Source organism: Vicugna pacos, chromosome 5 (genome assembly GCF_048564905.1).
Source record: "Vicugna pacos chromosome 5, VicPac4, whole genome shotgun sequence".
NCBI lineage: Eukaryota > Metazoa > Chordata > Mammalia > Artiodactyla > Camelidae > Vicugna > Vicugna pacos.
This window is the reverse complement of record NC_132991.1, coordinates 37,194,084-37,214,623: the sequence shown is the minus strand read 5'-3', so window position 1 is coordinate 37,214,623 and position 20,540 is coordinate 37,194,084. Positions and strand designations below refer to the sequence as shown.

General features: G+C 36.4%; 1 protein-coding gene across 1 annotated transcript in view; it reads left to right on the top strand.

Annotated features, from left to right (window-relative positions):
• Positions 1–20,540, top strand: part of KCNH7 (potassium voltage-gated channel subfamily H member 7) — a 389,771-nt gene that overhangs the window by 311,270 nt on the left and 57,961 nt on the right. The window contains exon 6 of the mRNA XM_072961066.1: positions 18,134–18,559. Coding sequence (XP_072817167.1) covers positions 18,134–18,559 — 426 coding nt within the window. The remainder of the gene's footprint in view (positions 1–18,133; positions 18,560–20,540) is intronic.

The following is a 20,540-nucleotide window of genomic DNA, read 5'->3' as shown; positions in this document are numbered from 1 at the left end:
GAGACTGAGAAAGTACACATCGCGGGTGGGTGGGGGCCTTCAAGGACTCCATTTTAAATTTGCTCTCTTCTTTGTCAACTGTTTGGGGGAGAAAATGTAATGAAAGGCAGTTATTTAAGGGTTATAAATATCCTATATACTCGTGAAATTCACTATAGGAGTACGTAATCATCTCATCTTCATCAAAAAGCTTGGGCTGTATATCTAACAGTAACTTGGCTGTATTGTGTGTGTTACAACACCAGCTGTACTGTAACACCTGTGGTTTCTTCCGTACACCCAGATATGGCTTCTGTAAAGAGCTGGCTTGAGATCTGGAGTGAGCGGCAATCGGGGTGGAGGCTGGGGACGCAAGCCCCATTACCTGGACCCATGCCATGCTAGCTGGCATAAAGACTCACTATCAGGTCTTCCAAAATTATACTAGAAATACAAAAAATATACTTTGTTGGAAAAGTAGACAAGACCAGATTATCATAAGGCAATTTGAATTCATCTGAGCTTTATTGTCAATTAGAGGCAGTAGCGTCCTCCCGGAAAAATCCTCCTACATAGTATTCTGTACACAAATGGCATCATTAAACAGTGTCAACCTGCCACACATGTATTAAGTGTCTCCAGTGTGGAGGCCATTGTGACCTCTTGCAAGGCTGATTCCTTTGATTAGAAAGCCTTTCCCCATTACCCTTTATCTGATGATCTTTCATTTATGCTTAAACATTCAATCCAGGAGCCCAGTTTTCCTCCAGGAAACACACGCACGCACACACACACAATTCTGGGTTAGGTGGCCCTTCTTGTACAGGACCCTAGTTCAGTGACTGGCACATAGTAGGTCCTGAGTATATGTGGCTTGAATGATTTAATGAATGGATGATTGGAAGGATTTCTGATGTGGTCTCTTTCCTTCTTTATTTCTAGATACTATTTTTTAACATAACTTACTCATCCCTTCATCCTGGTTCCATAAGATATTTTAATGATAGTTTTGAAGAGACTGCTGCCCAAACAAGAGTTCTCTAGATCAAAGAACATGCTTCTCTTCATTTGTAGTTCTTAAGACACAATTTAGATAAAAGTCTATATTTCTTTCACTGACTTCCAGTTATTTGGGATTTTTGAAGTCTATAATTCCATAATAACTGCATTACTTCACAAGTCAAACTCCTCAGATGGGCATTTAAAACTTAACACAATCTGCTCCTTCATCCACACCATCCCCACACCCCTTCTTCCTTTTCTCATTCTCAAATACATACACACATATACTAAACACACACGCAGCATAAGTACACAAATGCACATATTCACAAACACGCACATATATACCAGGAGACTAACTGCTTTGGATTCACTCTTGGTGCTTGTTAAAATTCAGATTTCTGAGTCTCACCAAGGCTCAAAGGGCAAAGGAGAGGAAATCAGCCTTTGACAAGTTTTCTAGGTAATCCCTATTCATGGAAAGCCTTAAAGATCACAGCCCTTGTCCTGCTGAACAATCTTGTTGGACTTGACTCCAAACTTTACTAGTGTTGTGGCCTTTTCCTGAAAAGCATGTCATTTCCAACTGAAAAAAAAAATTCCTAGTTATCCTTCAAGATTGACTGAAATAGCACCGTTGTCAAGCATCCCAAGCTGGCCCCACACCAATTGATGGACCTTGCTTGGCTGGCCCTTGGCACATTTTATGAAAATTACTAGTTTGCACATTCATTCTCCAGGTCAGTTCAAGAGCAGCTTTAGTTCAGGAACCACCTCTGACAGCACTTCTGGCTCAGGGTCAAAAGTAGTCATTACTTAGTCAATGTTTCTTGAAATTTTAGCTATTACTTTAAAATGTATTTTTGTTCTCCTATGTATTATGTTTTATGAGTCTGTAAGACTTCACTTTTTCTATATAAAATAAAATCTCAAAACAATATTAAGCCATTACATGCCACCTTCACTTTTCAAAAACATTATGATGAAGAATAAATAGCTTGTCCAAGATATATAATTAGGACATTAAATTCTTCTACCAAGACATTTTGTTGATAATCTTGCATAATTTGAAACAGCTGGCTGAAAACTAGATAATGTACAGATTTCAGTTGCATTGGCTTAATAGCTTTATATTCCTTAGTACAGGGCATAAGGTCAGAATGTGCTGGTATTTTTATTTATATTTTGATGTCCCAATTATTTTAATGCTTTAAAATTGCTGCTGAATTTTTCTTCTCTAATTGGAACTTGGAGTGTTGTAAGTAGCCAGTAATCAGACTCCTCCAACTTAGGATGAACAAATTGCCAGGATTCATAACTAAACTAAATGGGGCCGCTGCTGAGCCCACCACTGCCAAGGTGGCTACTCTAAGATGGAGAGGACCAAGAGATGTGAACATAAAAACATCTGAGCAACTGACAGAGCAGGCTCCTGGCTCGTAAATGTTCAAGGTCACCAGCTGATTGAGCATGTTGGATTACATGTGGAATTCTATTGACACATTGATTTTAAAACCTTTGGTGAAAAAATCACGTTCAGCTTCTCTGTGACATGATAATTTCTTCTAAACTCTGACTAAACTCTCCCCAAAAGGCAGACAATTTAAATAGCCTTCCAGCCCTTATTCAGTGTGGCGTCTTCTAGGCTGTACGGTTTTCCTTTTAATATCTTGTGAATTCCCAGAGCAAAGCCTCCCACTGCCATAGGAAGGAACTAAAATCCATCCTGAAGTCAAACAGTATTATTTGGAAATGACATGCTGGTTTTGGTAATCCACCTCTTTCCCTCAAGAGCAGATATAAGCAAAGATTGATAAAACACTGCATCTCTTCATTTGTAAGTGATTTAATCTCCCTTTAAGTAATTCATTATTACTCGATTTGATATTTAATATATTAAAATTACCTGTCTTCATTCCACAACAACTTATTTATAATGTTAGTGCCCAGTTAAATTGTTCCAAAGTTTACTGGCATTTAAATAATTTTGAGTATTTTTGCTAAACGGCCATCAGGTCAAGCTCATTACCAGTCCTCAAATTGAATAAGGAACCAAAGCTACTTACCAGGGAAGTAATGTTGTTCAAGATGGCAGCCTGAGCTGCCACTTGCTTTAGAGAATTAATCATCCCTAATCTACAACATATACAATGAATTACAGAAATGTGTTTTTGATATCTTCCAAGTTTTCCTTCATGATACAATATTGCCAAGCAAGAGCTCCCTAGCACGTTTAATATGTAGTGTCTCTCTCTTGCTGTTTTCAGACTCTAGTCAACATACCAACATCCATATACATACATGCACACACACACACACACACACACACGCATTGTATTTATACCCTCATTCGCAACACAGTTGTAAGTTTAACCCCTAACCACTGAGGTATAGTGGCAAAATAGATGCATTCAATTAAACAAAGAGAAATAAAATAGCACGCTAATGTGATGTTCAGTTTGATTTTGTGCTGTGCTGAGCAAATTCTGATTACCTTCAGAGGTTCAGTTTAGCTCAAAGGGACATTCTATAAAAAGAAATATTGAAGATGGATTTGGAAAATAATTGAAGGGTGGCCAGTCTATTATGTTGGAAAATAGATGCCTCCTCTGGATCCATTGCTACTTAAGAATGCATAAGAAAAAAGATGAAAATCACATGAAGAGATGTATTATTGCATGTCAGTAAGCACATTTACGTGATACTTAGAGGATCTGGGATAAATGTATAGTATTAGTATACAGCTATCTGTAGCCAGGTCCTGCCTATACCCTCAGCAAGAATACAGAGCACACCGTTACTGGGCATAACTCGCTGAATTGTCCCTGCACAGGGTAATATCCTTGTGACCAAAATGATTGAGCTGAGGCAGCTTTTCCTCTGGAACAGTGGGATTAGACACAAAACACATTTGGGCAGAAGTCTTTGTACTCAGTGGCCTGCTGCTACTATGCCCTGCTCTACCAAGGCAAATGACTATCCAGTAAGTACATAGGATATATACTTACGCTTGAAAAAACCCGACATTTGTCTTTTGGAAATCTTCTCTCTCACAATAGAGCTTGAATTCAGTGTCACCAGCACAGTAACCACTCTTCGCTAGTAGAGTAATTCGCGGTACAAAAAGTGCAGTAGTAAGCAGAACCTTAGAGTATGTTACGGCTGGAAGGGATTTTGGAGATCGCTAACTGAACCCACGTATTTTATAATTGAGATAATTTGTATGACAATTTTCCAAACCCTGGTCTGTGGAGCAGTACTTGCTGATGACACAGTTTGCACTGTCTACAAGAAAATGAGAAAGACAAAGCAGTATAATGAGGTTTTCATAAAGCTGAATTTACTCATTTAAATGATTGCCTTTTATTCTAAGAGTTTGTCCTGTCTTTTTATATTATTCTGTTAACATATTTTATGAAATGACGGTGATAGAAAAAGATAGCTGCTTTTCTTAACATCTGTAGTTGATTAAATAAAAACCTGCCAACCTTGTGATACACCCTATTTCTTTTTAATTTTTCCAGACTGTGAAATCGAAGACTTGGGGGACCACTGATTTAGATGCCAATATAAAATTGTGCCCATTGACTCTTTTATATATGAGATGCTTACACAAATTTATCATAAAGCAAAATAAGTGAGAAATGTTATTTATGAACTGAGTTATTTTAAAGGACTTTATCTTGTAAAATGTACCATTTAAAATTCGACAATTCTCAAAGGAGATAATATGTCTTTTGCTATTCAGATATGTCTCTGACAAGAGAGAAAATGTAACCGTTTTTAGCTATATTTGAGAAAACTGGCATACTTTATCTACCAGTAAGATGTAAAAGCTGCAAGAACAAAGAAATCAAGGAGATTGAAGCAGGGACATAATCATATTATTACACATTAATTAGGACAAAGATTATAGAGAAAGTGATACTTTCATCAGGAGACATAAACCGGCTTGATTTTTTTTTTTGTTCAGTGTCACTTGCATAATCCTTTTTGTTTCAGATAGGTGTTAGATTCATGTTCCCCCTAGGAGACAGAAATAGGAGTCAAATATCTTAGTAGTGTTTTGGGGTTTTTTTCCAAGAAATGTCAATGTAAAAAAAAATTTCTAATGAGATATAAAGTATAATACCAGCCAAATGGAATAAAGGACTATTAGAATCAAGGTAAATTACCTCCTAGGAAGTTATCCCTGCAAAGGATGCAGAAAAATCAGAAGTTAATGAATCTTTGTTACAAAATTATGCTTCTACATCAAATAATCTTCAAAATAATCAAGAATGCCATATTTATTTCTTTTCACTTATTTCAGATGATTCCTATGCCCATTGCTTTAAAGTTATGTACTTAAAAGATCAAATGTGATTTTCTTGAATGAATTAACCAAGATCCCTCTGCATGACTTTGAAAGAGAGACTTTGTTTGATAGTTGGCTATCAAAGAAAGTTATCTCATTGACATTTCTAGCCAACATTTAGCTATAACTCTTTCTTCACTGTGATAGACTCAGTCTCAGATTTAATTCCAAAATTTGTCATGGCTTTCGTAGAATATTTCGTTTGTTTTCTTTCTTAACGGAACAGATAATATATCATAATTAATATCTAATGACATTTTCAAATTCTTTCTTATTGTGCAGGGTTATTCAGTAATTTTTAGAAGATAGAATTTTTTTTACCCTTTTTTGCTATTGCTGTTTGTTTTGTTTTTGTTATTGTTTGAACATGAAACAGACATTCAGATTTTTAGTAACTGGGTTGACCATACCATATCTAGGGACTAGTTCTGAGTCCTAGTAAGATATATTTCATAGGGCCTTTGGAATTTAAAATAGAGAATATAATTTGTCACATAACCAACTTTCTTCTTGTGTGTTTTTGACCACTGGTGTCTCAGGTTAGCCATCTAGTGGAAATCTGTATTGTGTACTTACTATGTGGGCAGGAGCGGATACAGGGTGGTGTGAAGTCTAAAAAAATAGCAAACATGGTTATCACCATCAGGCAGTTTAGAATCTAGTAAGCAATTTTATAAACTAATTTATAATTCCTTTTTGTAGAAGTTTGACTTTAGTTAAGCGTTTTCATTTTAGAAGGAAGAAAAGAAAGTAAGAAGGAAGGAAGGAATGAAGAGAGAAAGAAGGCAAGGAGGGAGGGAAAAAGAAAAAAAATTGATGATGTAACACTTGATTCTCTAGAAGGACTCTTGTTTTACTTCTTAAGGTTGTGTTGAGCTGATCTATAGATATTGTGGTATTTTCCATCCATTGCTCTTCTGGGTCCCTAATGAAACTTGTCAGACCTCCAGAAAGAACAAATCCAGTAGGCAAATGGTGGCCTTCCAAGAACTTATTACTAAAGTAAATTGCTTGAGTGGATTCCTGCAATTAGAGTCCAGTTTTACAGACTCTTAACTGACTCTTAATCTTCAGACATGGCCCAACCAAGACTTGTTAACTGCAAATTTGGTAGGAATGTCACAGTTGCTAAAGCTACTTAGTCATTGGTGAGCTCAACCTTGACGGGAAGACATTCCTCATTTGGAAATTTAGCAAGAATGCAAAACCATCCCTGAAGCTAGGCTATTTAAAAGCAAAGCACAGACCTTAGAATTAGCAGACTGTTCGTCTTGTAAATACAGATGACCCTTGAGCCACATGGGTTTCAACTGTGTGAGTCCACTTATGCACAAACCTTTTTCAATAGTAACTACTACGGTACTACACAATCTGCCTTTGGTTGCAACCTTGGATACAGAGGAACCATGGGTACAGAGGGTCCACTATAAGTTATACATGGATTTTCAGCTGGGAGCAGGGTTGGTACCCTTAACCCCCACGTTGTTCAAGGGTTAACTGTACTCAGAAAATCTCTGTCAATAATGGAGAAACAGCTCACCTGTGCTTCAGTCAACATGCCATCTTTGACTTTATGCTAACTTTGAGCTCATTTCCTACCAGTGCCACCCCCCATTAATTTATGCTTTATTTTGTGTCTAAATATTTCCTATTCTTACTCTTTTGTCTTTCTTTGTCTTTTATTCCCTTTTATCTGATGATTATAAATGTGTTGGTGGTTCTATGGAATTCAGAGACTGACAGCTCATGTCCTAAGTCGGGGTTTTTAACAATTGTAGGTCTGAGATGACTTTGAGAATCCAAAAAGACATGAACACATATTCTCTGAGAAATAAAAAATACCACACATCTTACATTCTTAAAAAAAATTTCAAGAAGTTCACAATATATATCACAGTATAATACACTGTGCTAGGTAATTCTGTGCTCACTCATATACATATGCACAATTTACACCAACAGTCTTGGTGTTCCTCAGCTTATAGACTCACTGTCATCCTGGAATTTTTTTTCCAGTTTTATTGAGAAATAATTGACACTCATCACTATGTAAGTTTAAGATATACAGCATGATTGTTTGATTTACATTTTGTTGTGAAATGATTACCACAAGAGTTTCCATCAACATCCGTCATCTCATACAGACACAAGAGAAAAGAATCTCCTTGTGATGAGAACTTTATCCTGGAATTTCTGATATTTTTGCCTTAAAATACATTAAGCCATGACCTGTAGATGATACAAACACAGTAAAATCATACTAATACAGTGTAATTGAGGAAACAACCAGGGTGAGATAAGAAATATAACAGAATCACAGAACCTTAGAGATCATCTCTACAAGGGTTTTTGCATGTGTCATTTCTACAGGATCCTTGGACAGTATACGCAAAATTTTAAACTGACAGGGACTTCATAAATACTTAATGAATTCATTTTACATAAGTGCCATTTCGTTACTTTCAGCAAAATAGAGAAATTCATACACTCTCTGAAGATACTCAAGAGTAATTTTCTCCAATAACCCATCAGAAGTTCAGTTCCCTTTGTGATAAGCATTCCAACCAGGCCAACTAAATGTTCCCTAGTTCCGTGACATATATTTTATGAGAAAATATCCCACTACTTGCTTACACTGGGCCCTTTCAAAGCGTCTGAGGGCTTTCAAAAAATATTTGATTCTTTAAATTATCACTTTATGTGTGGCCCACAGGCCAGTATAGCATAACAGATGTTCGTACACAAAGGAAAATTATTTTACCAGCAAACACACATAACCAAGAGGCCTGTTTGTCTTTTGCTGTCTCTGTATTTGCATAATTGACTTGCTCCAAGGGTCACATCAGAGAACTGGGTTCAGTCAATAATTACAATTGACACTGAATGTTATTTATAATTTAATTTTGAGCTATTCAAGTTAAATATGCCTAAAATCATAATAGTGATAACACTGGATGTTTATGGTGACGGGTTATGCGTGGAATTATATGTTTGCCGTCTTGCTTAGTTTACAGGTGCCTATGAGGTAGATAGTTCTGTCCTCATTTTGCTGTTAAGAAATCTGATACTCAGGGAGATTTTTGAAATGGCCATAACATAGCTGGGGTATGGAGCAGGCTCTCTCAGTCCGGAGTCTGGCTTAACTCTGCAATATTTAACAGATTATGGATTTCTAATAGGTGAAAACTATTTTAATCTTTACTTCTGGTGCCCATCATGGCCATCTGACATTTCTGTTTTTTTCTTCCTGTGTCCTGCACATGTGTGTTTATCCAAACAAGTGGCATTTAGGCTCTTGGCAAGAAGGGGTTCTACATAACTTTCTTTATTCATTATTTTGCCAAAGGTGATTAGATTTTATTAAAGGCATCTTGAAAACTATGGAAACACTCACACGGACTCTTACAAAATAATTTCTTTTTCTGAAAACATACATATAGTTAAGAAAACATCAATACAGGCTCTTTCCCCATGACAGTGAACTGAACGCTGGTGTGCCATGTGGGTGAGGACACAGGCCCAGAGCACAAGACAGCCATGGGGAGCCGGCTGCCCTTGGTCTTCCCGTCTGTGGAGTGGGATAAACAAGAGCACTGTCTTAATTTCCTGTGTTGTCACATAAATTACCACAAACCAGGTGGCTTAAACAATAGGTGTTTATTCTCTCACAGTCCTGGAGGCTGAAAATCTCCCATCAAGGTGTTAGCAGGGGCACGTTGTCTCTTTGGAGGCCCAGGGGAAATCTGTTCCGTGCTTTTCTCTTAGCTCCTGTGTTGCTGGCAGTCTTGGTCTTCCTCAGCTTATAGACTCATCACTCCACTCCCCACCATCACGTGGCGTTCTTCCTGTGTATCACCTGTGTCTCTTCCCCTCTTCTTATAAGGATGCCAGGGCCCACCACCATCCAGTATGACCTCATCTTATCTTGATGATGTCTGCAAAGACCCTATTTCCAAATGAGGTCGCATTCACAGGTACTGGGGGTTAGGACTAGAGCATATCTTTGGAGGGGGGCACAATTCAACTCATAACAAGCACCTACATTGTAAAATTGTAACATTTAAATGTGATAGTGTCCATCAAGCTTTCAGTAAATAATAGGCATTGAATAAAGTTAGGGAATGTTATGATTGATAATACTATAGTTGGCTTCAGAGATATATATATAGATATATATATACTATATAGACTTCAGATGAATTATTCAGCCTCTCTAAGTCAGTTTCCTTGTCCATAAAAATAGAGATAATGATATTTATTTTAAAGAGCTGTTGAGAGAATTGAATATCATAATTGAACACTGACCCTGGTAACTAGCATAAAAGACACTCAGTGCTAATACCCTCTTTCTCCAAGAGATAGCATTGATGTGCTGAGCAGGGACTCTCTCATTTATCCAATTCCAAAGAAGTGTGAAGTGACATTGTAAAAGATATATGCATTTAGAACAATAAAATGGAAATAGTCCAATGTCACCAAATGCACCGTGATTCCAAGGCAAAAAGAACAATGGCCAAAACAGGCCGACTGGGGACGTTGAGGAGGGCAGGTCAGCTCCTTTCTCAGGCAGCAGTGGTGGCAGCTGCAGCTGTGAGTCCCGTCTTGCCCTGCCTAAGGAAAGAGGCGCTGGAGAAAGCACACCGTTCCGCAAAGGAGCATCCCTCTTGTTTTCCTGTCCATTTGGTGATAGTGATTCTGCGGACACCTGGGCAGAAAGAGTGTGAACATACGTTTCCTTGTGGGTTTTTTCACCCCTTATTCACCACCCCCTTGAACTAGTCACCAAACTGATAAGTGTGCTGGTTCATGTGATTTGGCTGGACTTAGATGTGGCTCTATTGGTCTCTTACAAGTTGATACAATATCATTGTTAACACCAGTTAAGTGACTGTATTAAACTAAACCTCAAGGGACAGCAGAGAGAAGAGATGGATACACTGTAGATCGATGTTTCTCTCTTGCTTGAGGTCTTTGTTTTATTAAAGATCAGAGTATTGTTGGGGTGATACCAGCACCTGAAACTCATGAGCCCCCATATCACTGTGGCTTATCCCAGTAGTATATTTCATGCTCAAGCAATAGCAGAAGCCAGTATTCCTGTGCAATGAGTGATTTCCTCCTCTTGGTAATTTAGTGACCCAGGTTTCCTACATTTGGAGGCTCCCCTGTCTCATGGGAGTTAAGGACCTGAAGCCTTGGAAGCATCTGACTTTATGCTATGGAAGGAAAAAGAACAGGGAAAGAGACACCTGCTTCTTGAAGGCTTTGGCCAAGAAGTGCTATTCATAAGACACATGGCCGTGGCTAGACGCAAATGGGGCTGAGTAATGTATCCTTGGCTGGACAGACACCTAGCATCTCTACTCCCTGGAAGGGAGAACAACAAATTTTGGTGTATAGCAGCTGTCTCTATGGTAATCCTTTCTCTCATGAATTTTCTGCCTTGCCATCTCCATTGTCTCTTTTCTTTAAGCTACAAATATGCCCATTCAGCTATTTTGAGTGATTACTATGTATAGCCAGGTAAAGTGTTAAGCCTAGGAATATTTCGCCTTGTCTTTTTCCTCCATCCCACGTTTTAGTTATTTCTGGTGGATTCCCTCTCCCTTTCCACTCTCCTGGCAAACGAGTCCACATTCCAGAACTTCAGCCACTGCCTCTGCAGGATGAAATATCAAGCTCCAACCCCCGCCCAGGAGTTCGATCCCAGACCTTCTGTCTACCAGGCACCTCCTCCTACTGGCACCTGGCACGTTTCTCTCAAACTGTCCTATCCAAACCCTTTCTTTCTCTCTGATCCCTTAGCCTGTTCCTCATTCATCTGTGCTTTTGAGCTAATGTGCTAAGTGCTCCTTGTCCTGATTTCTTTTTTTTTTTTCCCTTAAGTTAGGTCCATTTAAAAACAAAGATAAAGAAAAGGGAGAGAAGAGTGCATGGGTATACTTTTATGAGAAAGGAAAGAGGAGACAAGAGGCAGGCAAGGAAGCAAACATTCGGCAGAAAACATCTGGTATCAGCACCCAGGTGCTACCCGGAGCTTCTCACATCAGCCTGCACAGGGCTGGGGATGATTCAAAACGATTTGACTGTGAAGCCAGAACCCAGGGCCACTGTCCAGCTGGCCATTGATGTGGAAGTTAACACTTTATGAAAAAAAAAAGAGTTTATTGTTCTGGAAGAACCTGTAATTTTTAATATGTGTATTTCTGACATAATTTATAAGTTTCACAAATATTTAAGATTGTCTAACCTATTTCTTTCATATTCTGAGTACCATATATATTTTGAGAAGCAGATTTTTCATATTAATATATACAGAATATACAATACCAAACATTAAACCTGACATTTAGCTAGATGACTCCTATTTTCACAAATTCATACAATCTTTGAGACTGAATCCAACATTCACACACAAATACACAAACCTGTGTTCACACTCACCCCCCTCACACACACACACACACACAAACACAAGTGACTATGTACTTTAGGCCTTAGGAAATTATTTGAACACTGAATGCTGCAGTCATTCTGCTACCTAATTTTAAATTTTTATTTATTAAAACAATTCCTCAGTGACAGATTTGATTTATTGTGTGAATATTTTTCATCTTTTAATGTAAATATCTGGCTAATCATCCATGAGGCTACCTGTTTCAATGAAAATTACTCACGCTTGCTATATTTCTTAAATCATATGCTTAAAAGCCAGGGGAGTTTAAATCTTTTCTGATGCTATATAATCTATCTGATTCATTTTGTTGCTGACTGCTCTTCTGATAGATAAAAATACAGCTAGCCTATTAGTTAACTGCAAGTCCTGAGTAAAGGGTAAATAACAGATGAGCCGTCTCTACCAACACCTCAGCATGGCGTTTAACAGCTGCCAAAGTACTGTGTAATCTTTTGGAAGGCTTAATCGTTCCCTATTGCACTTTTCAAAAGAAAAGAGTAGTTATTAATCCTGGTGTTCGCACAAAATTTTCACAGTAGATCTTCATTGAATAAATAGTGCTGTTTCGTCTAAAGATTTTGGTTTTATATAACACTTCACTGTTCAAGGTTAAACAAATAGTAATGTGCTAGCAAGAAGAAAAACTGTATTTGGTAAAGAAAACCATATTTTAGGCTGTATTAAACTGTACATTTAATTGGTGGTTTGAGGAAAGAGAAAATAGAAGTGTCTCTCTGGAGATCTGGAGTTCCCCGTTTTTATACAGTGAGATTTCTTCCCCACTGCCCTCCCCCCAGTTTCTTTCTCTCTTAAAAGAAAATCCTTATAATAGTTCAATTAATCATGTTTTATCTTTCTAAAGTGTGTGATTTCCCAAATGTGTGGGAGAAGTTGGCTCTCAACGGAACCTAATAGACTGTGTAGCAGACTTTCCTCTTTTCAGTCACTGGCCCCTTAGAATCCTACTTATGGTTTTAAAGCAAATGTTTATTATATAATATTTCATTTCCAACAGAATGGTTCCTAAGCACTGTTATGATTAATTTCAACTTTGGAGAGACTGACAATTCATACATCTATCCAATTCCAAAGAAGTGTGAAGTGACATTGTAAAAGATATATGCATTTAGAACAATAAAATGGAAATAGGACAATTAAACCAATGTAAAGGGAAATAGAAATACTCATACTGAAATTCTAAACTCATTGTTTTTTGCAAGATAAATAAGAGGCTATAATTAATGAATAACTCTTACTGTCATTTTTTAAACAAAAAAGATATGAAACCTTTTGATTCCTCAAGACATATCAGGCTTTTATAAAACTGAATTTTATATATATATATATATATAAAACATGCAAATATTTACAAAAATGGCACTAAATGACATAAACATTGCATGTCGTTTTATGGTGAAAGAATGCAGAAATATGTTTCATATATCAATCCAGAATAAAAGCTTGAAGTCTGAATATGAAATGCTAATGAAGTAAAAGTATTTCAGTAAGAGGCCTTGATGAGTCTCAGAAAAGTGATTGTATATTCATCTAACTTGGTGAGCAGGGGAGCTAAGTATACTCAGAAGAATGGGCATCTGCAGACTTAGCATGTCCAGCTGCCTTCTTATAACATGATTAGTCCCAGCCTCCAACTTGACCCACATTTAAAGGGCTAACAGTTCAAGGCTGGGCAAAGCTGGGATTCTGTGCAGTCTATGTGACTGACTGGAAATAAACGTAACATGAATCAGATGTGCAGAGAGTAAAATAAACATTCTGTTGTAGAAAAACTTGCCTAATGAGGAACTAGCTCAATTCTGACAGGAGTGAGACCCCATGATATATGTAGACCCATTCTTAATATCTCAGACCTTTTTGACTGAGATTCTATTATTCTTTTTTTTCATTATTTTTATTGTGAACAATTCAAACATATTATAAAATTAGACAGAGTACTACATACTCATTACCCATTTTCAATAAAAATCAACATATATTTAATTGTCACATATACCCAGACTTTCTCTTCCCTTTCCCTTCCCTCACTCTGGATTTTATTGAAACAAACTCCAAATATTATAGCATTTCATCCATGAATATTTCATTATGTACTACTAAAAAGTTAAGATTTTTTTAAAAAAAAACACAATATCATTATCACACCTGAAAATAATATTTGTCAATAATTTCTGTGATAGTTTTTCTCCAAGAAGGTCACAGTTGATTTCTTTCCACATGCATGCCACTCCCCTATCAAAAGGTAAAGACTGAATATCTTGTACTAACCTATAATGGAAAAGAATCTGAAAAAGAATACACACACACACACACACACACACACATACACACAAACACACACACACACATATATACATGTATACGTATAGCTCAATCACTTTGCTGCACACCTGAAACTAACACAACATTGTAAATCAACTATACTTTAATAAAAAGAAATTTTTTTAAATCAAGTGAAAAAAAGGTAAAGACTATTTCTCCACTTTCTTGAATCTAGGCTAGCCTATGACTGCTTAGGCCCATAGGTTATGGTGGAAGGGATGCTGTACTAGTTCTAGTCCTTGACTTTAAGAGGCCTAGATATTTTCATTTCTCTCTTGGGTGTATGAAGCCTCCACATAAGACACCTTACTACTCTGTTAGTTAAAGAGCCCATATGGAGAAGCTCCATGGAAAGGAAAAGACCATATGGAGAACTATATATGTACAGAGAGAGTGAGACAGAGACAGAGAGAGAGAGTGGGAGGGACCCATTTATTCCAGCATCATGAGTGAACCCAACCTCCCAAGTGTTCCCACCAAGGTACTCGACCTGGTGAATTCTCCACACGAGCTCATCCACCAAGTTATTACTGAGTGACCCCAGTTGACACTGTGTAGAACAGAAGAATGGCCAGCCAAGCCCTGACTAAATTTCTCATTCATAGAATCATGAATAATAAAATGACTGTTGTTTTAAGCCACTATATTTTAGCTTAGTTTGTTCTAAGAAGTAGATAACTGAAACAAGCCGTTAATATTATCAATGTATGGTCACTGTTCAACTTTCTTCAATTGGTTCATATATGTTTTGGTTACATTTGGTTTGTTTGAGTCAGGATTTAAACAAGTAACCCTGGAACACTAAAAAAAATAATGAAATTATGTAATATTTCCCATTTTATCAGCTGCTTTTATAGAAAATATCTGATGTGATATGATGGTTCTGTATAGATAGGTGATTTGGGCAAAGATTACTATCCCTGTCATACAGATGAAAAGAAAAAGATCCAAAGAGATTAAATGATTTAGTGGAAAAATTGTATCCGGAATTTAAACCCAGGTCTTCAACTTTAAGATTAGGACTCTTTCCTTATTACAGACCCAACAGAGCCTTCAAAGATCATTACCATGATTGGCTCTAGTAAGACTCATTATTGGAACCATAAAAAACAAATGCTTCTTCACTTCTCATTCTTACACCCTGAGATGAATTTATTTCTGAAAAGTATCCCCACCTTTGTCTATGCCACCTGGTTCCTAGTACAGGATTTTACTAGGATTCCTCTTCATTTACCTGTATTTCCTAGTACCAAAGTCCTAACTGAGCTCTAAGCCTCCAGACCTGCCTTTCTTTGGTTTCTCAACCATTCCATGGCCAGATGCATTTATAAGGTAGTTTATAATTCATCAACACACAACACCTTATTCTATGCATCCCTACCTTTGTTAATTCTGTTCCCTGTGCCAGTAATGGCTTCCCATTCCAACTTTATCATCTCCAACTACTTCCTACTCAAAGTCTCAGTTCAGCTACAGTCTTTACCTGGAAGCCCTCCACAAAGACCAACACCCTCCATCAGCACCACCACCAACCCCAGGAACTAAGAGAAGTAGACCTCAGCAGGGCTCCCATTTTCTTGTACATCTCTCTCCCAATAGACTGTAAACTCTCCGATGTCAGGGACAATATCTTCCCAATTTTTCAGTCTTCACTCTTAGCACAGTAGTCATCTAGATGTGAAATAAATGTTTGCATGTGTGGGATGGAAAGAGTTCCATTCACAGTTTTCACTACTCAAGGGCAACTCCAAGGTGTTGAATGCATTCTAACTTATACTTCTGCTAAAACAAGTATTCGAAATTGTCCCATGTGGGAGATTGGTATCAAAACATGATGCTTAATCAGGGAGCAAGCTCAGATTATATCTCTTTATTTAAAAATAACTTTTTTGTTCTCTTTGGATGACTACATATCCTTTTTTTTAATGAGAGGAATTTGTGACTTCAGGGATTTGGAAAGATCTCAAAAATTTTAGTCATGTTTTTCCAGAGTACACTGAGTACACACAGGAATCAAATGGGAGAAGAAACTGCAAAGATAAAACAGGTCCATATTTTAGATGACTTTGAGAGCCAAAATAAGGTTTTGAATTTTACTTTCTACATATTGAATTGCCCCTGGTGTTCAAGAAAGAGATTTTATATAATGATATTTTACAAGAGGATCCATTCCTTCCAGACCAAAATGTCATAAACTGGTTTCTATACTAAGCTTAACAGGATAGAGTTCTATCAGTCTGCATTATCAATTGACAGATTGTCCGAACATTACTCTTACTTGAATATTGGGAGTTAGATATAGGTAGACATAGAAATAAATACAGATTTAGATATAGAACCATATCTTGGATTCTGAGGATTTTTAGTGTTTCACAAACCACAAAATCACTTTATTTTCCAGAATTCTCTTTTACTAATAATTAATTCCTATCATTTCTCATAGTAACTTAAAACAAAATTCCTTTTCCATCAAATAACAGTAGTTCAAATTTACTCTAGGCTTTACTCTCAGTTTTTTATTACCTTTTTCAGAGCTGGTTAAATCAGTTTAGCTGCTATTTAAAAATAACTCTGCCTATTTTAACTGAATTGTGGTTATATTTAAGTCATTTTGTATCTCACGTGGGGTTACTTAGCTTCTCAGGTTCTTTTTAAAATAGAAATGGTAACTTGTTATACATGGGAAAAGTACGGTATATGACAAGGGAAATAAGATTTAAAATTGACACTTGCATGAGATAATGTATTTTTTATAAGCGAGTTAAAACCTACATGGTTAGGATTACCAAGAAATCAGAACTAACATGCTCTGACTAATCAATGGAAGATTGCTTGAGATACATGCTGCAAAGTTGATAACTGTGTTTAGAACAATCTAGTCTAAGAAAATTTACTTAGTAAACTGACTTTGAAATAGAGCCATTGCCTATATGCAAGATACTCATATTATAAGATTATAACCCATCTCTCCCTTAAACCATGCCTCAAAGCCCCATTTGTGGAGCCATCAAAATTTTTTTCATTCTTTAAAACGCATATATTAAGGCTAATTATGTTTCTTAGGTAACTAGATAAAATTTTTGTTTGACGTTTGTTCTTGAAACTTGGTCTAAAATCACAAACTCATGAATTTTTCTACTGAGTAGAGTCACAATTCAAGTTTAGCTCTTATTTTTTTCAAATAAAGTAAGACTCTAAAAGGTAAACTGTTTCAGTCTTCCCAATGCTTTATTAAGCAGAATAAATCATTGGGTTTAAGTACCCCTTGGTGGCTAAGAATCTTGTGACATCTCCAGATCAATATTCTGAACATCTTGCACCATTCTCTCTACACAGTTCTCTAAATCTGATGAAAGAGTTCGGGTGAAAATATATTTGTCCCAGAATATAAAATACTCCTTCAGCCTTTTGGGACAAAGACTCCTTTGTGTTTATTTTAATCTCATGTTCCTTTTTTTCTAATGTTAAAAACAGATTTGCAGGTGGGAAAATTTTAATTAAAGATTTGAATGAGCTGGATTTAATTTATCAAAGTTTAATTATAAATTAAATACATGTAAATTAAATATGACCATGGATCCAAGTTGACTGTTTCTGTTCATTACAGCTAATCTTTTCTTAGGTTTGAAAACTGAATTACTCATGTATCAAACTGATTTTATGATTCTCTATAAACAGCTATGTATTTTTATTTCTGAGTAGCAGTATGTTCCAAAGAAGCCAGTAACCATTCCTTAGTATCTCAGTGACAATATTTATTATTTATCAGTGAAAATTTTATTTGTCAAGAAATACCAATGAGGTTTTCTGGGGTCATATATACTGACTAGTAGGGTTTTAAATGGGTTCCTTTAAAGTATGTGTTTCTCATACCGACTTCACAATTACATGTTTTTTTCCCTAAAGGTTTTCTGTATAATTACCTTAATATTTTTACATGTTTGGAGATTAAATAATGGCACTTCTGTGTAGTGTATGATTTTCTTTTCCACATTCAGGTTCTCTCCTTAGGAGCAGATGTCCTACCAGAATATAAACTGCAGACACCACGCATCAACAAGTTTACAATATTGCACTACAGTCCCTTCAAGGCCGTCTGGGATTGGCTTATTCTGCTGTTGGTCATATACACTGCTATATTCACTCCCTACTCGGCGGCCTTTCTCCTCAACGACAGAGAAGAGCAGAAAAGACGAGAATGTGGCTATTCCTGTAGCCCGCTGAATGTGGTAGACTTGATTGTGGATATTATGTTTATCATAGATATTCTAATAAACTTCAGAACAACTTATGTAAATCAGAATGAAGAAGTGGTAAGTGATCCAGCCAAAATAGCAATACACTACTTCAAAGGCTGGTTCTTGATCGACATGGTGGCAGCAATTCCTTTTGACTTGCTGATTTTTGGATCTGGTTCTGATGAGGTAAGCACTGCTTAAGAATCTTACTTTCGGAAAGATTGAAATTATAAACGTGAATCTATTTTACCTGCAAAAGAAGTGGTTGCTTTACAAACTTCCTATATCTCACAGATGAAATTCATTTTCAATTGGAAATGCTGTAAAATGAAATGGAACCATTTGCCATTGCAAATACTTCACAATTCTTTCTATTTTTCACTAAGAGATAATAAAAACTATTTATCCTCTAAGCAACAAATCAACTTTTGTGACAAGTGTTTTATAGCACATAGCACATTCCCAGGATATAAAATTTCTACATAGTAATTTTAGGAATTTTAAACTGTCAAAGATGAAGATGCCGTTCTTTCTTAACTTGTAATTGTGGTTTGTGACACCAGGGACTTGCTTTGTGTTCAGATTATGTGGATGAGACATATTCTGAAATGTCTTGCTCAAAACTCTTTTTCTTAAATAATATCTAAATTGGAAAATACTTCTTGTGTCCCCAGTAACTTATAAAGTTGGAAGCTTTAAGGAAATCTGATAAGTGTATATAAAGTGCACTTTTTGATAGAAAGTCTGTAACTTTAATCAGATTCTTCTCAAAGTGTTCTTTGATCCCAAACAAGTTAAGTTCTCCTAAAGTCTCCTCCATTTTATTGCCACTGATTTTTTTTTGTAAATAAGCATCCTAGATTCTGTAATGGAGAGATTTACAGAAGGTGTGAGAGTAGTTCTAAGGGAGTAGGCAGAGAAAGATAACCTTGATGTGTTGCATTTTTTAAATTCAGGGTCCTTTTCTACCTAAGAATCCCTCAGCCCCTCACCATCTTTATTTTTTTTTTCCTAAGGGGAGATCAAATATCATAAATGCCCTCTGCAGATGGTTGCTCCCTGATCAATTAAGGCTTGAAGACAAGAGAATCCTTCTCTGCCAAGGGGAACAATAGGTTTAGAGATAAATTCTCTCCTACAGAACTTGCCGTTCAAAATAGATGAGCTAAGAGCAGGGCAATGGAATAATATATTCTTCCTGGATTCTACAATCCTTAGACAAAGTCTCAGATTTTACTCTCCTCATCTGTAAGAATGATAATATTACCTTCCCTTCTTAAGTTTTTTTTTTAATTTGAGACTCTAATGAGATAATATACATAAAACGCTTAGCAAAATACTCAAAAAAGTCAGCTGCAGTTAGAATAGTTGAATTTTTAATGGTAGTTACTCCTAACTTTTTAGAAGGCAAGAAAGTGAAATACTTCCTTATCAATATTTATCTTTATGAGTTTCTTACAATGAGTGAATCCATGTAATTATACCAAATAAGTTCTTACTGATAAACAATAGATTAAAACCTCACTCGTTTAAATTTTAAAATATATACACCAACAGCAAATTAAGTTCCAGCTTAGTGAAATGGAAGAATGGGTAAACAAATAAATAGGCAAAGAAGATTGTTAGGGGAAGTCGATTTACTGATGATATTTAATCAATAGCAATCAAATCAGTGAGTTTTAGAATATGCTGATTATAACCTTTAAGGTAGAATTTCTGGACTGCAGCACTTGATTACTTTAGTTTCAGTTACTATAGCTCTTTAAAATAATAAAATTTATTAAAATATATAATTCAGGTAATCATTATTTCAGACAGAACTTCAAGCGAGCTGAAACAAGAGAAAATTTTTGTGATTCACATTAGTATAGAATGAAATCATCTTGGGGAAAAATGATGTCTGGTTAACCTTCCTCATACAGCGTCAAGGGAAAGGTGAAGTTTGTCTCAGAGAAAGCAACGCTGGTTCTTCATTCCAAAGCTGCTCCTCACTCTTTTAAGATGTGCTGTGATGTGGGAAGGGTCCTGGCTTTGGAGTCAGACAGATCTGGGATTAATTCTCCTCTGTGCCACTTACTTGCTGTATTTAGACAAGATATTTAGCTCATTTAAGACCTCCTTTCTTTTCTGTGAATGATGAGAAGTAAGTTCTTGTGATTTCTAAAAA